Below are 17,204 nucleotides of genomic sequence, written 5' to 3'. Positions count from 1 at the left end.
TGGTGTTGATCCAGCTATAAAGCTGGTCGCCATCCCCTTCCATGGTACAACGAGCTTTGACGAAGCTGCGCCATGGGCTTTGCTGTGCCTGTTACCTGATGTGCCGCTACGCCTGCATGTGTACCCCCTTCCCCCAAGCAGATGAGTGGGAGAGACAATTGTTCCTCGACAATTAATTTCACTCGTATCAATTGTATTTCTGCCGTAGAGCAGAGGACGGAGTTGAGTCAGCTGTCAGGATGTGAGAAGATTCCTACGCAAAGTTGGCCCAGTTGCGTGGACAGATGTGCGTTCAAAGTAAGTTCACCCCATGCACAACTACCGCTCCAGTAGAACCGCCACCCCACGAGCCTGGGAGACTGACTGATCCTCAGTCTGGGTTCCAGTGACGCGTCTTGAGCTTGCAAATGGCGGTTTCCGAACCACGGCACCACACGTCGGCTTCCACGGATAGTTGAGTAGCAGCCAGCTAGAGTGCTGCGACTTGATCCAGTGCAGCACGTATCTCATAACACCTCGTGACAGAGACTTAAATTTTAAAGGCGGCCAGGTGTTCCAGATCCTAGCGTACATGCCGCACGATAATATGGTATAAACTATAATTGCGGCAGAATATTACGGTGCCACGGCTCAGTGCATTTCTTAATCATTCTGAGCGAGCCGTGGAACCAGGTTGCATGGCTATTGCAAGTTAGTATTAGTTGCCGTTAGGCGGAGTATCAGCCTGGAGGATTCAGCAGGCTGCAGGCCACCTGCTACGCTACAGCTGGCGTGACAAAGTATCTTATGAACAATGCCTGCCACTGGTGGCAAGCAGCACACGCCGAAATACAGGATGTCGGCGGACAGACTGCACTTCACTATGCAGCTGGGCATGGGCACTAAGAAGTAGTGCAAATATTGCTGGGTAGTAAAGCGCATGTGATACCTCAGGATGATGGCGGAAAGACGGCGCAATAGCGAAGCTTAAGGACGTGGCAAGTGAGAAAGGCAATGCTGCTGGAAGAGAACACGGCCCGACATGAGGGATTGCGGTGGCTTTTTCCTAATGGGCGGCAGCGAGGGGAGTCAAGAAATAGGTCCGTATGTACTCATTCCTCCCATCCGCGTGTTGCAACTTGGCAATAGCCTCGTGTGCATTCTCGACGGGCAACCGCGTCTGACCGTGGTTGTCCTTCGTCTCCATTTTGTAGCTCTCCCCTTTAAACTACACTGTCTGACGCTTGGCAAAGTGGGTTGGGAAGCGGATGCGGAGCGGCCTCCGCAAGGATTTCCCTGCTACCGGGGTAGCATACATGTGCTGGACAGGTGCTGGACAGGAAGATATGTTTGGAGTGGATTGTATTGGCCCCCATGTGCTATCAAAAGCCGTAGGACTCTACCCAGGACTCTACCCATTAGATTGACAAATTCTATATAACCCAGCGATGGGTGGTTGAGAATAAAGGTGAAAGCATGACAGCATCACATTGAACCCACATTAGACCCACTGAAAAAACAAGGAATGCTATCGAATTGGAACTGACAGTTTGAAACACAGGATCCCATGTCGTCTTCCTGGCATCAATTGATATCCGTACTGATCAGCCCAGTATCTGCATTTTCATAGCGTTACGAATTGTCATTCAAAGTGACATGTCGTGTGACACGGCAGAAGATGTACATGACCAGCTGTGCAAGTGAGATTTGACATGTAATATATATGATTCTCAAGTCAATTGGTGTTACAGAGCACCCGCAAGCGAATTGAAAGAGGTGATGCCTTTTGTGCTGTTGAGAGGCTTACAGGCCAGACTAACGGCGCGACGTGGCTTTCCGTGTTCCAAAATCGAGGCTTGGAAGAAGGCGGAAATGGGCCTTTTGTCTTTGTCCCTGTGGGTACTCAAATGAGTTCAACAAATAGCCTTGCTTGGAGAGAGGCCTTTAATACTGCTATGGGCTAAGTTATGGTTCGGTCGCAAAGACTAGGCGATTTGCGTAACGGCGGTGCATATGAGTACATAGCCAATAAACTGAAAGACATTGTCTCATACTGTGCATGCATAGTTTCTTTGTTTAGCCAGTAACAGGGCTACACAAGCGATTTTACGGCTCTCATTTCTGCTTTTCCCGACCAATCGAGTGATGATTGACGGAGTGCCGGTACGAAATCTGCAGTCGGTAGATGTTGCCCCGCTAAATTAAGCAACCAGCAGTGCGTTAATCCGTGGGGTTGCTAGAAGTCCCACGGTATCGGTTAGCTAGATTTGCCACACGCAATTATTTGCTCCTAAGAGAGCAGGAAGAGAAGACACTAGGATCGGGCCGTTCAAACTGCCGCAATCGGCCTTCCGAAACAAGGAGCTAATGGTAGGATCATCTGTGCCACCACCCTCCTCCCCCTTCCCCAAAGCACTGAGCCGTTCGTCCCATCTCCACCCATGCAACCCACAGACAAATGGGACCGCCTTGCAGCGCCCCGTTGTGACTCTACCTGCAGCATGGAAATTGCATCTCCGCCACGCCGTGATTCGCAATGGCCCTTCTCAAAATCTGCCTTGCACTATTCTCCTATGACTTCGACTGAAAGCGTGTGTTGTGTCTATTTGTCAGCTGCATAATCGGGGAAGTGCTGATTTACGGCAAAACGATAACGGGGGCTAGTATAGCATCAAATATATCCTGCACAAACAATTGAAGCGCCAACATCTTTTACATTGGCAAGGCCGCCGCCCATCTAAAGAGATACGTGGATAGCCGAGGCGCTTCTTACCTCAAACCTGCTGGTGAGAATTTCAGCAGATTAAATGGATGGTGTCATACTTGAATTGGAAATGTCTTTTAGTGCTGTTGTCTCGATGAGGTCAGGCATACCTAACAAAATAGGTCAAGTAAGGGAGGCCAAAAGAAACATTGATGTGAAGAAACTATCCTGGGTAGGAAGCTGATTTCTAGTTGTCTGCAAAGACTCTGTGATGCAATACTTTTGACCAGATTCAGATTACAACTGACGCGTTCTGGATGTGGGACTCTACCGTGCGATTGATGAATCCCTCCTCATAACTGCGTACACCGTTCGAGGTAGACTGTGTACGTTGCATCCAGAGAGCTTTATCTCATCTCAAACCTCCTAGGGGCCTATTTGTCCGGGGAAGGATCGGGCTCCTTTTCTACATGCAGTCGTCGTGTCCGAGTGCGGATAATGTGAATTACTAAGAGGCGCGTGACCACGGTTGTGGCATACAGTTGAATCGCGAAGTCAGACATGAGAGAGTCCAGCTGAACTGGCGGTTTACGCTTTCGCTCAAGACGCAGCACGGACATGGCGTCGACCAGCTCTCCATGCTCCAATGATTACTTGGCAAAAGACGCCACGGCAGTTCGGTGTCCCATGTTGGTATGCCGTATGGCCGATCAGAGAAAGAAAGCTGCGAGAATGATGCACCAGTAGCTGCCCTGGATTCTTACTGAGGGGAAGCCAAGAGAGGAAAGAGGCTGCAGCTTTGGTGCTTGCATCAGTCCCATTATTCATTTTGGTCTGTCTGGAAAATTGGGAACGACAGCGATAGAATTACCTGAAATTACACAATGTTGAGCGGTAACGGTTGGGTCGGCATATTAATCGCAGGGAGACTGCCAAAGTTGGTCTTGTTGCTATGCAGGAATTAGGAATTATGAATGTACCAGCATGAAACATCGAGGGTCTTCATTCCTGACACCATGCTTCTCGGCCACGCCCATCTATGCACTTGTCCGAGCCATAGTTATCTAGGTTACCTGCATAGGGTGAAAGTTGGAAATGGCTGGCCAGAGCTACTCTCTTCAACCGTGCTATGCCTTCCAAAATAAAGAATCTAGCCCGTTGGTAGTTCTTTCCACTTCACTCCTTGCGACAAACTCGCCCGCACCATTACCAGAGCCAAGCAGTCCACAGCAATGGCATTACAATTCTTTGTTTCGTTCTCGGCTTGGCCTGCGGTTTCTATCCTGATCGGCGCAATTATCCTCCTCATTCTCACCCATCGTCGCTATAGTACGGCAATCAGTGACATCCCCGGACCATTCTTAGCATCCTTTACACGTCTGTGGCATATTAAACACTTGATAAGTGGTGACCACCACCTTCAAGTTGTCAGGTTGCATGAGAATCATGGTACGGGGTAGCTGAAACCCGAACTCCTATATATTAACAGTAGTCATAGGTCACTTTGTCCGTATATCTCACAACGAGGTTAGCATCAGCCACCCTGAAGGCATTCGCAAGATCCTCCATAGTTCCTTGAATAAGGTATTCAAAATAGCCAGATGCACATTCACCAAACTCTTCGTTAACTGAACTATGTAGGGCCCATGGTATAACATAGCGGCTGTGCCGGACTATCGATTCCAGAATCCTTTCTCAACTTTGGTTTCTGGCCATAAGAAAGAAAGGTCCAAACTTTTCGCATCTGGTTATACCATGACCAATTTACTTCAAGCTGAAAAAGATATTGATGCTCACTTTCAAAGTTTAAAGCGATGGATGAACAAGTTTGCAAAGGAGCAACGGCCAGTGCATTTGGACAAGTTTATCACCTACACGACTTATGATGTTGCTGGCGAGATGTTATTTTCTAAACCATTTGGCTTCTTAAAGGCTGGCTACGATATCAACAACACAATAGCCAACACCGCTAACTTGAATCTGTACGTCGTAATTGCTGGCTTCGTTAATTGGCTTCACATCATACTGGTTGGAAACCCCATTATAACAACAGCAAGAGTTTTGCCAATGGGCCACCTCTATAACACGGCAATGAACGCACTGGATCAAAGACAACATAACTTAGATGCGCGGTTTGACATTTTAGCGCACTGGTTCAAAACACACCAAGATCAGCCAGAAAAGTTGACTGTGCATGATATCCGCGCCAATACAGCAGTCAACGTTGGGGCAGCCTCCGACACTGTATCAATAGCAATTCAATCCTTCATTTACCATCTGATTCGAAATCCAGCTGCTTGCCAACGTTTGCGCGAGGAGATAGATGCTGCTTCTTCGAAAGGCCTATGCCAGACAGCGATAATTTTATTTGATGATGCGAGGAGGTTGCCATATTTGCGGGCGTGCATCAACGAGTCTCTTCGCATATTTGGGCCATCTGGCTTCAATTTTCCTCGAGTTGTCGGAAAGGACGCCGTCACTATTAGTGGGCGCACATTCCCGGAAGGTACAATCCTCTCAGTGAACCCATGGGCCATACACTTTTCAAAGGAAATCTGGGGCCATGATGCACACGAGTTCCGTCCTGAGAGGTGGTTAGCAGAAAGTGCTGCGACAAGAGAACAGTATTTGGTAGCAGTGAGTAGCTCCCTCCCGGCATATTAATTCCGGTGCAATCACTTAACAGGCGTACTCATCCTGCAGTTTGGCGCCGGCTACGCGGCATGCCCGGGTCAGAACTTGGCTAGGATCGAGTTGACCAAACTATGCGCGACACTTTTTCGTGACTACGATATTCGTCAGGTGGACCCGAGCCAGCAGTGGAAATGGAAGGCGCGAGTCACGATCATGCCGCATTCATGGCCAGTGTATATCCAGAACCGAGAGTCCAAGCAGTGGCGGTATAAAGAAGATGATGAGCTGGAAACATGAGGTGCGGTATACTCTAGCCGTATAAAAAAAACGAACGCATTTGCGAACACAAATATAGACGAACTCATCCGGTGAAACTTTCCTGTTGCCATCGGGCCGCTGGGTGAACTGAAATTTAAGGTCCGTTGTCTCGTCCCTTGGGATGGGAACCCATTCTCTCGGGCTAAACGGCCAGCTGAACAAAGCTTACAGCTAAATTCTTGAGGTTTGCAGATGCCTGTAGGCAAAACTATCTTGTAAACCAATCATGGAGCGGATGGTGCTATCATTCATTGTGCGACGCCACTGTGCGGGGTCGTCGTGCAGCTCCCAGATATGTAATGTGACGAGAATGCATGTTCGGACGATGACAGCCACATAGACAGGATATCCCTGGCCAACTAGAGTAGTTAGCCAATTCACTTCTTGTCGATCAAGCGTGAAGAGCCTGACACATTTGACGTGTATTACAAGAAAAACCAGTGTAGGAGGAGTTGTGCCTCGATGTGGCCATGTGTTACTCTTTGTTTCAGGCAAAGGGTAAGACAGACAGCACATGGGATGGGAGGGAGCGGGACAAGGCCACTTCCTGGCGGATGTGAAAATATGGCTAGCGGTCGGCAGAGGAAAGGTGGGACCCAGGAGGGGCAATCACAACGACAGGGATGCAAGGATATCCACGGGCCAGCCGAGCATAGCCACTCCTAATAAAGAAAGAGTTAGTGCAGGTGTACAGTATATCTGGTTGTCGGTTTGTGCCAGTAAGCATTTCTCGTCACTCACTTCGCTCCTGGGCCACTGGCACTATATAATGGAGACATTGCGGCTTTGGACCGTAGACTTTACATTAACAGAGGACCAGCAGATGAGTTTTGATACCTTCCTCCAATTGGGCTAACAGAATAAACTTCTTCAAAGGCCAAAGGATCTGCAGCAAGGGGACCTCGTTGATGGCTTTAACGATGAGTACTATCACGAAAGTGTAGCTACGGACGACATAGACGTGGATTATGATCCTTGATTTCTTCTATCTAGTGAGGGTTATCTACAACTTCTTATAGTAATCTAAATAGCTTCCCCAGCCATCGTCCTTGTGTTTCAGGTGGCTGGCCGGCCATCAGGTGGTTGGGCTAGCTCTGTTCAAGATTTTGCACCTGCAGACACTGTTGAATTCTATTTATCGTGACAAGTACACTCTCATGTTGGTAAATTATCAACCCGGACAGATCGTTTTTTTGACCCAATAATTAGACGATTCCTTCGGGGGCGTTCATTCGATGTTTATGGAGCTTTAGCTTCGAGATTATCCAGCAAGATGCAACTTAGTCTTAGTGGTCTTGTGGTAATATTTAGATGTTAGAGTAACTCTAAGAGGAAGTTGAACAAAACGTAGATGCGCAGCAGGTCCAGGCATTACTTCTAGGGATTAAAATAATCTTCTTATAGCCATTGCTGTTGCTCTATTGCAGAATGATGCCAGCTTCCCGACTGTTCAAAGTATCTCAACGATCAGCGGTGGAGCGGGAGCCCCGTGTCTGTGCGAATCCGGTGGCATGGACGTTATCCTCGGTGCCGCCGCCCGAGTGTCCAATGGACCATCCACTTGTATTCGTCATGCTTTGCTTATAGATAAGAAACCAGCGCCATATGATGCGCATCTCATCACATGATGACAAACACAGGGTGCTCAAACATTCTCAAAAGTTGACACCAACAACACCGGGCCGAACAAGTAGTATAATTTACACTGGGCCTTAGGACCCGCCGTAGGGCAAAGAGATGAAAAAGAAAGGTTCCTCTTAGACCCGAAGTAGCATGCCATGATAAGAATAACGAAGTGGAATTACGATGGTAGGCTAGGTTGCAGCAGCTTGATGATAGCCTCGTGCCCTTTCGCGGCGGCCCGCCGTAGCGGCGTCTGACCGTAACTATCTTTCGACTCGGCGTCGGCGCCTGTTGCCCCGGCATGGTTCAGACGTATCGTAGCAAAGTCGATTTCCCAGAACCAGGCTTCCCTTTGATCCAGAGGAGGCCGCGATTACAAGAAGCCCAGCTCAGGTGTGCTGGGTGCCGAGATAGCCATTTGCAGGTTCCTGTCGCGGCGTCCTCGATATCGTGGGGCCCGACTGTCCATCTCTGAAAAAGCTAACCATTTCCAGCAATCTTGTGGCAGAAATAAACGATCTTCTGTGCCTGCAAAATATCATGAGCTGAGAACAAAATGTCGACGAAGCGGCCGTTCTTACCATGATACACATTCGTGGGACCATTGTACACATTCTTGGTCGCCTTACCGCCAGGAGCGCTGAACATGTCGCCAGAGCCACTGTGGTTGTAACTGTCTCTTAACGGCTCTTCTGGCACGGATGAGTCCATGTTGAAAGTCAGTAGGTTTGTGAAAGCCCAGCGCGACTCGTGAGTTCCAGGAAGTCGAGGCCGCTTCGACGGCCAGAAGCCCTCGTGTCTGGTGTACCCCCAATGGTACCGTACTCCACCAGCGAGCTGGACACACCAGTGAGCTGGACACCCAAAACAGCTTCATCGCAAAGATCATGAAAAAACCAACCGCAGCGCAAAGAATTCAATTAATTATTATCGCTATCCTCCTCATTAGATGTTTCTAAGTGATCTGACAGGTGCGTGTATTATGGCCAGGCTTGCCGCATGTGCCACATCGCTGACCCTTTGTCTCATTCCTCGGCTTCCGACCTCTAGTTCTGCGAATGTCTTGCTGTATCTGCTGCTCAACATCCTTTTGATCCTGACGAGCCTGTCCCTCGGCAATAGTCATGCTGCCGCCTTGACGCAACCGTGTTTTTTTGGCCCTGCGCCTTTTGCTTATTGTCGCATTGGCCTCTTGTAGTTGTTCATTCTCTGCCTTTAACAGAGCTATCTTGTGCATTATTCCGCATGCTCGCTTTGCAACCTGATCTATAGCTGCTAAAATTGATGTTGGTGAGCTTCCCTGATGAAGATTTATTCTTCTTTTGATATAATTGGTCTGTGAAGTTGCTTCTGTTGGATTGTTTGGCGCCTTCGGGACCCAGAGGCTAGGCAGCTCTGCGATGCCCTGGATGGGTGATGGCGTGCGTAATTTTAAATCTAGCCGTGACAGAACACTTTCCGGATTAACTGGTATAAGCCCTGCGCCTCGGAATCCTCCCTTTATATTCTGTTCTGTCACTGCAGCTCAAAATGCAGCAGAAAATGCGGGTAGGAAGTCCGTCTTCGTAATATGCGTGATGTGGGCTTTTATCAACCATTCAATTTCCTGACTATATGCCTTCTTCAGCGGCCCAAAACAACTGAAATCCAGTGGCTAAAGAATATAAGATGAATGTGATGGCATACAGAGAGTGATAATATTATGGTCCTTGCAAAAATGCTCAAATTCCGTCGAGTGGTGGCTTTTATGCCCATCCATGATTAGAAGACGATAAGTACCACATATTCGTGCTTTAGTATGTTTTTGAAAGTGCTGGATCTATTCTACGCCTTTCTCATTTGCCGTCCAGCCGTTATGAGTTATCGCGATAACCCAATCGGGAGGTAGAGTGCTATCCTTATACCAGCTGGTGAGATGATGCTCTCCCGCAACAATGATGAACGGCGGGATAGTCCGCCCTTGAGAATTAATGCCCTGGACTATAGAAACACATTCTCTATTTCCTGGCTGGGCTAATCTTGATCTCCCCCGTCTTTCTGAGCTTATAACGACCATGGTGGTTGAGATTATTCCCATCATAAAGCCAGTCTCATTAAAGTTGTATATGTCTTCGTCCTAGATATATCATATTTCGCGACTGTATTGCGTACGAGCAAAAAATAGGCACAAATCACTGCTGGATCTTCACATAGAGCCCTCTGGTAGTTATATCTACGCGTAAAACGCGTGGATAGCTCTTTGTGCCGCTTAACACACCTTGAAGCCCAGTTGAGTCGAACAGGAGGCACGTCGTGATCGGCAAGCAGTCGATTAGCCATATCTTGCACACCACAAAGCCGGGGAGGAAAAGATCGCGCATCTAGGTCAATGACATATTGGACAATCGTATCTTCCTCTAAATCCGTAAGTTTCCTGGAACTAGGCATGGTGTCGCATCGTGCTGTGATTCCCTTGATGCGAGTGCTGAGTGTACTATGACTGAATATATAGATCTTTGCGGCTGCTCAAATGCTTAGCTGTGGATTATTTTGTATAGCCTTAGCAGCTAAAATCGTTCGACTCTCTTTACTAGACGAGTCCATTGTTTTTCGTGGAGTTACTAGCGATTGAACAGAGACAGTTTGTTTAAGCCGTGGAGTGTCCAGCTCACTGGTGTGTCCAGCTCGCTGGTGGAGTACGTTATTTAGACTTTGAAAAAATAATTTAGTTTTAGTTTGATGCTCTTTATTGTTTGTATTGACAGATATTTGTACTTCTCTCTGAGTTTTGGACGAAATAGCTGAGCTACTACATGGCGCGCAATTAGAGAAAGGGGGCGCCTCTGTAGGGGCCGCTGGTGCACGAGCCACGGCGGCCAGAATTCGACATCGAAGTTCGTCTTTAATCAAGAATAAAAATGTTGCATCGAAAGAAACAAATGAGAATAATACTTCATCTGCTCAAGTTGGGTATTGGCTATCTATTCATGTATTGAACCACAGAAGCCAATGGAACAACAGATTTTCTTGGTCAATGAATTTGCCTGACGAAGGATGCTTAATGTAAAGGGCTGAGCCCGATGGTGGCTCGGCCTGCACTCTCGCCTTCGTCCCCAGCCTTGGCGCTGGTAACTCCCAGCAACAAGCGAGATTAGCAGAAGCAAGCTCACAAGCCTACAAGAGCTCTGCGAGCTCTTTCTTTCTTGTTCTCCTTTCCTTCTCTCCTTAGCTTTGGATACTTGTTTATAGTCACCTGGCTAGTTGTCAATATACTCGCTTGGACCGTTACAGGCACAGCCAGTCACACAATAATCGCTGGTTTTCGCTGAGTTGTTGCTCTTACCCGCACCCTTAACGGTCATCCGATATCTTACAAAGCTGAAAGCTGTTCAGTCTGAGAACCTTTCAGTAGCAGGCTGGGCTATTTACAGGTAGGAGCGTGTAATTTCCTAGACTACTCACACAAGGTAAGATGCTGCATAGAAATTGCGTGTGGCACATCCAAGATCAAAAATGTGGGGCGCGTTCGATTTCCAAAAAAGCAACGCATTTCTTGGCCCCTAAGGTGGAGCAGGGACAGACCCTAGACCAATATTTTGGATCCAGGGAAAACCCGGATCGGGTAAGTCTACCCTCATGAAATACGCTATGAATCATCCCAAGACTAGGGATCTCCTGAGACAGTACGACCAGGGACACTGGAAGGTCGCTGGGTACTTTTTCCACGATCGAGGATCCATGATACAGAAGTCACTTGAAGGTCTTGTACAAGAAATTTTGTACCAACTCCTACTTCAGGACAAGGTCCTCTTTGCGTCAATTTATGATCTTCTAGTTGAAAAACCGGTGATTAACTATCAGACAATGAAAGATGGGTCAACGGAAATTTCCAACTTCAATTGGTCATTTCAGGTTATGCAGCAAGCCCTATACCCTGTGAAAGATTCAGCGAAGTCAGGGCTGAACATTTGTCTCTTCATCGATGCCTTAGACGAACATTCGGGCATTCATCATCATTTGCTCGAGTTTATAGGTCTACTTGTCGACGCAGCAAACAACCCCATGCTTCGAATCCGGTTATGTGTTGCTTCGAGGCCGGAAAATATTTTCAAGGATAAATTTCGGGATTGGCCAGGTTTCGCTATTCACGATAAGACACGGGAAGATATTCTGGAGTATACTCAAAACAAGGTCCGATTAGCGAAATCGTTTTCGGAGCTCACTTCCGAAGAAGAAGGACAACTCCAGGAACTCTGCAAGGAGGTAATCAAAAGAGCTGAGGGTGTGTTTCTCTGGGTTAGGCTGGTGGTTGATGAACTTGTAGAGGGTCTTCAAGAGGGAGACAGTTTTCAAGAGCTTGAGGTCCTCCTCTACTCAGAGACCCAATCAACTACACGACTTACACTGGTTGATCAACTTAGTGTATTACACTCAACTAAATCAACTAAATCAGGACAATCCTGACTAATCAATTAAACTAAATTTGGGCCTCTCGTGTACGTGGATTTAGTTGATTTCAGTGTAACTGTTGATGGTTAAAGGGCTGCACATTTGATCTCGAACTTAGCTTCAGGGTAGGTTCGGCTGCGGGCGAGACGACAAGTCAGCTTCCTCCCCCTATTCTACATCCGTAATTTGTATTCTAACCAAAGTGCCTTAAGGTAGAGCCTCCGCTACTGCGTCGTGCGTCTGTTGATCCTTGGTTGATTGACTTCGGCATCTTTTTACCCATCTTGGAACCGTATTGCCATGTTTTGAATGACGTGTAGCGGAACGATGGCTGATGCCTAGTTTATTGAAATATCTTCCTGCTAGCTAGCACCTGCTTGATCATCACATAACACCTATTTCTGGCCATCTACAACAAGTATCATCGCTTCTTTTCTGTAAGGGGTCGCCGGTCGGCCCCAGTAAGTTCCGTAAGGGGACACGCGGCTCATTCAGCTAACAAAAAAGAGAGAGCAGACGTTCTCGAGGGGTGGACTCTCTACTATGGTGGTTAACTGGGCAGTCAATGCTCAGGGGCTGGTTGTGAGACCCTCATTTGGTGGCGTTATCAGCATTGCCATCAACCCAGGTGCACGGCAACGAGTTAGTCCGTGACACTTTCACATTATGTCTTTATGTTTACTATGACCATGAGCGCTTCGGAATTCCTAGAATCGTCCCCAATTTCTATCGATGATGTCCCAATTGACTTCGAACTCCCAGTGCCTTCCACGCCTGCTTCTTCTGCCGAGAGCTCATTGACGCCGTTCTCCCCGCCGCCGACGACATTGCCCACTCCTGATAAGTACGATACGCGTCTTTGGGGACATTTTCCGGGTTGGGTATGGTCAGAAAGAAGCAAAGACAACTACTCATGGGCTTGGGAATATGGATACGACATACAACATGACGACGAGCGCAGATGGGTCTGCAAGCCGTGTATTCAGAAGAACGACCCCAGACCTAAGAATTTCGTTGCTATTGGCCTTCAGAATGCGCTGAATCACTTATACAAGGATCACGGAATATCTGCACCAGATAACAAGACAAAGTCCGGCTTGCAAAAGAAAGCCGAGGAGAAGCCAGGGAGCAAGAGGCCAAGATCGATTGTGGATATATGGAAGCTCGACCCTTTAAGACCTCGAGAACAGGCGATTGCCAACTCTATGATACGCGGATTTAATCGAAATCACTTTCAACGTCTCCTGATCGAGTGGATAGTCGACACGAATCAGTCGACACGAATCAGCCCTTTAGTGTTGTTGAACATGAGAGACTCCGGGATATCTTCGAATACCTTAACCCTGCAGTCAAGATCACGAACGCCAACATCTCTGATACCACAGTTCGCGCGCTCATCAACTCCGAATTTAAAAAGCACAAGGCGCGCGTCATTGAAGCCCTGCGAAAGAGCCCCGGCTTAATACACGTCAGCTTTGACGGATGGAGGGCGCGGAATCGACACTCGTTATACGGTATCGTGTGCTTCTTCAGGGACGAGAATAGCAAGCCCCACAAGGTCGCTCTGGGGGTCCCCGAAGTCCGCAGACATTCGGGGAACAACATTGCAACAGAAGTCCTTTATACCATCGAGGCTTTTGGCATCGAGGAGAATATTGGGTATTTTACCCTTGACAATGCCGAGAACAACGACACAGCACTTGAGGCTATTGGCAAAAAGCTCGGCTTCAATGGCGCTCGAAGGCGAGGCCGCTGCTTCGGCCATATAGTCAATCTGTCTGCGAAGGCACTACTGTTCGGGAAGGATACAGACGCGTTCGAAGAACAACTTTCTGGTGCAGAAGCGCTGTCTGAAGCCGAATACGAACTTTGGCGACAGAAAGGGCCGGTTGGGAAGCTCCATAATTTCGTCGTGGATGTTGATCGATCGGACAGACTGACATACCTGTTGAAAGAACTTCAAGAGTACGACATATCCATGTCGGACGATCCGAAAATACGGTCAAAAAGCCCCGTCTCGGTAGTGCTAGATAACGATACGCGCTGGCTTTCCCAGCTCTATATGATCCGCCGCGCCTTGAGACTTCGAAGGTACTTCGAACTGCTAGTCGCGAAGTTCCGAATCCAATGGGAGGAGGAGAATACATCAAAAAGAACTGGCCAGTTGAAAAAGTCGGCTGTCCGGCCTCGAATCCTTAGAGACGAGAACCAACTTACGGCCAACGATTGGTCTGTACTTCAACACTTCGCGACGATCCTTGGATACTATGAAGATGCAGTCAAGACTCTAGAAGGCGACGGTTTAATCAGGAAACGCAAGAGGGGTTATACTGGTTCATATGGGAACGTTTGGGATGTGATCAATGGGTTTGAATTCCTGCTTGGCAAGCTCGAAAAATATAAGGCGATGGCAAAAGATTTTCCTGACCCCGAACAGTTCAGGATCGGCATAAATATGGCCTGGGAGAAATTAGACAAGTATTACACTATTCTCGACACAACACCGATATATTATACCGCCCTCGCACTCCACCCGGCATACAGATGGGGATGGTTCGAGCAGGCCTGGGTACATAAGCCCGACTGGATCAGATCTGCAAAAAGGATAGTTCAAGAAGTGTGGGACGAGTCCTATCGAGATTTCCATATTGTGGTGGCCTCAAATGACGAGCCTGTTGCAAAACGACAGAAGCAATACTACAATGCCTTCGAAGAGCATTGCGAACAGTCCCGTATCGACTCCATACAGACAGAGCCTCTACTGGACGACGACACGGTTGGCGACGAATACGAACGATGGCAATCGAGCCATGAGAGCACTGACAAGACTGTGCGAGATCCGATAGCGTATTGGCATGAGAAGCGCCTGCAATACCCTCGTCTCTCCCGAATGGCCCTCGACTTTGTCACAATACAATCAATGTCTGCAGAATGTGAGAGGATGTTCTCGGCAGCAGGGCAGATGGTTGTTCCCCAACGGTGCAATCTTCAGGCGCAAACAGTTGGGATGTGTCAGGTATTGAGGTCGTGGTTTCGGGCAGGCATTATCAACGACCTAGATCCGTTATTTCTCTCGATCATAGAGGAGAAGAAAGAGCTCGAGGGCATCCATCTTAATGATGATGAGTTCAGAAGACGGGAGCTATCGTGGCTCGCTGCCGCGGCGAAAACAGCTGGCCATTGAAGAGGCGATTCGAGTGCTACAAGAGTGAATGAAGGGAAGGGGACGGGAGCAGCCGAAGGTAGATTCGCACCAGAGGAGCCTCGGGAAGCCCTACTTGTTGTACCAGCCAGCAAAAGTGGACATCACCTCCTTCTAAGAGGGAGGTATTTGTTAGAATATGTCGTCTCTGACACTTTTTAATGCGAGGGGATGGTTAGCGTCACTGTGGCCAACCCTGACACGGGCGCGATGAGATCAACTCAAGAGATAATGCCACTATATTGCACGAAAACCAAGATGAAGAGGAAAGAGGTATGAGCAAGCGCGTGGACGTGTAGACGCGTTAACTTAGTGCCATCATGCGCTGCCCCACTACGCCGCGACTCTGGATGATGCCGCCACAAACCTCCATCCACTGAAGTCAACTACACTTAAATCAACTACATTTGAGGTGTCCGTTGATACACTACATTCAAAGTTTCATTACTAATCTACACTTACTCTAAATTGACAGATGCCGTGTAGTTGATTTAGTTGATTGGGTCTCTGCCTCTACTCTCTCCCGACCGAGCTGAGCGAGCTTTACACATGCGCGCTTCTTAGGAGCCGACGTTCCTCGGTGCATATTTTACAGCAGATGCGATATGAAGCGTATATACTGTTTTGCATCGTGGCAGCGTGGCGCGAGCCCTGGCCTTTGAGAGACCTGATTGCCGCAGGTATGCATCTTTCAGGGGCCATGTTGCCGTCTAATTCTACAGCTGAAATTTCAACGAACCAGATGATACGTCGCATGTACAGCAGATCAATGGGGCTTCTCGAAACAGCTCAGTCCAAACATGGCACCACGGCTCAATTTATCCACCAGACGGCCAAGGAATTCATGCAGTCATCCGGAGGGCTTGAAATTATCAGATCCTGGGCTCCAAATGAGAGACAACATTCTGGAGACTTTCTGATACTCCAGTATCTCCTTAGCCTTTTACATGTTTTTGGCTCAGATGATTGTTGGGAACAACGAATTTTTGAAGACAATTTCGTCCGCGTATCGCAAATTGTGGAAAGGAACGAGCGACTCTGCATTGGGCAAGCTCTTGAGGATCAATTGAGAAGCATGAAGTTGGATGAGAAGGGCGAACGTCGCATTCTGAAAGGACTCACACTACGTTGCGCGTCCCGAACCGAGGTATTCTTCCGTGGAAGGGATGGGGCGCCAGCGACACTAAGGCCAAGCCTTTACCTCGTCCTGTTCTATGCGTACTTCGAACTTTATGCATCCCTGGATTGGAAGATGTCATCCTGCAAATTACTAGGGGATAGGGATACATTGAACAGACTTGGCGAGATTGCCAGATGTACTTACCATTCTCAACAGACCCAACTTCTGGATGTGCTAGAAAAGCACGGAACTAGTGTGGCCGGAGACGGGGGGTTAGATGCAGGGTATCTAGACATGAGAAATAGCTAGTAAAACTCTAGGCGGACGCAACCTTCGGACCAAGACAGTGACATAAGCCTGGTGCCACGGGGCTTATCGTCGGGCGCGAGCTAGAACGGCGGGTTGGGGCCAGGCGGGTTATGTGCAAGGGAATTTTGTGTAACGGGTTGAGCCCGATGGTGGCCATGACCAACTTTTATTTTTAAGCATCGATTTGCAGAGACATGATCCTGATAAACTCCCATCTTGCGAAACCACCAGACCGTGGCGCCAGAGCCCGCCGCCATAGCCACAGCCGGGTTCATATTCACTTCAATATAGGGGCTTCCGAGAAACCAAGGGACTCTTCAATCGTTTAACAGCGAGTGGACGGTCTGCATGAAAATGGTACAGCAGTGTGGTCGCCCTCTGGCAGGCATCAAGCTTGCCAGTACTCCTCCCGCCTCTCGCTTCATCCATCAATTCTGGCTATAAGCCTGTGAGAGCCATTCAACTTATTGAAACGACAGCAAAGTGACGCCTGCAAAGCCAATGGGCACGCTGGAACTGAGATGGCCCTGCGCGGGCCGGTCTACGGCACTCTAGCCACACTCAAAAACAAGCAACGCCAAGTTGCTCATAGCACGGAGGTCTTTGGTGCAGTATGGCGGATGCCCCTCTGGGAACTGCCGGTCATACCAAACAGAGCAAAGAGGAAACCGCGTTAGTCCATTCCTTGCTGGATGGTGTGGCTGACTAGTTCATCGAGAAGTTTCATAGCTTTTAGCCCAACTTGCCCAGCACCACCCTCATCGGCAACATGGAATCGCGGACTGGCGATTCAGCAGCTCGCACTGCATAATTAGATTGACCGCCAAAGCGCCGTATTATACCAAGATGAGGTCGTAGACGCCATCGTTGCATCTGCACTCCCTTTT

General features: G+C 48.4%; 2 protein-coding genes across 2 annotated transcripts; both read left to right on the top strand.

The window, feature by feature from the left end:
• Positions 1-3,915: 3,915 nt before the first annotated feature.
• On the top strand, positions 3,916-5,614 carry VFPPC_12142 (cytochrome P450; the record flags this gene model as incomplete). Its single annotated transcript, XM_018290122.1, has 4 exons — positions 3,916-4,132; positions 4,182-4,267; positions 4,325-5,320; positions 5,387-5,614. 4 exons carry the CDS (start codon positions 3,916-3,918, stop codon positions 5,612-5,614), a joined length of 1,527 nt encoding a protein of 508 aa, XP_018136076.1.
• A 6,615-nt stretch (positions 5,615-12,229) lies between these two features.
• Positions 12,230-14,870, top strand: VFPPC_18542 (hypothetical protein; the record flags this gene model as incomplete). Its single annotated transcript, XM_022430135.1, has 3 exons — positions 12,230-12,321; positions 12,381-12,973; positions 13,036-14,870. The coding sequence occupies 3 exons, from the start codon at positions 12,230-12,232 to the stop codon at positions 14,868-14,870; spliced, it is 2,520 nt and encodes an 839-aa protein (XP_022285828.1).
• Positions 14,871-17,204: the final 2,334 nt, after the last annotated feature.

Source organism: Pochonia chlamydosporia, chromosome 1 (genome assembly GCF_001653235.2).
Source record: "Pochonia chlamydosporia 170 chromosome 1, whole genome shotgun sequence".
Lineage (NCBI taxonomy): Eukaryota > Fungi > Ascomycota > Sordariomycetes > Hypocreales > Clavicipitaceae > Pochonia > Pochonia chlamydosporia.
This window is presented reverse-complemented; position numbering and strand designations above follow the sequence as displayed.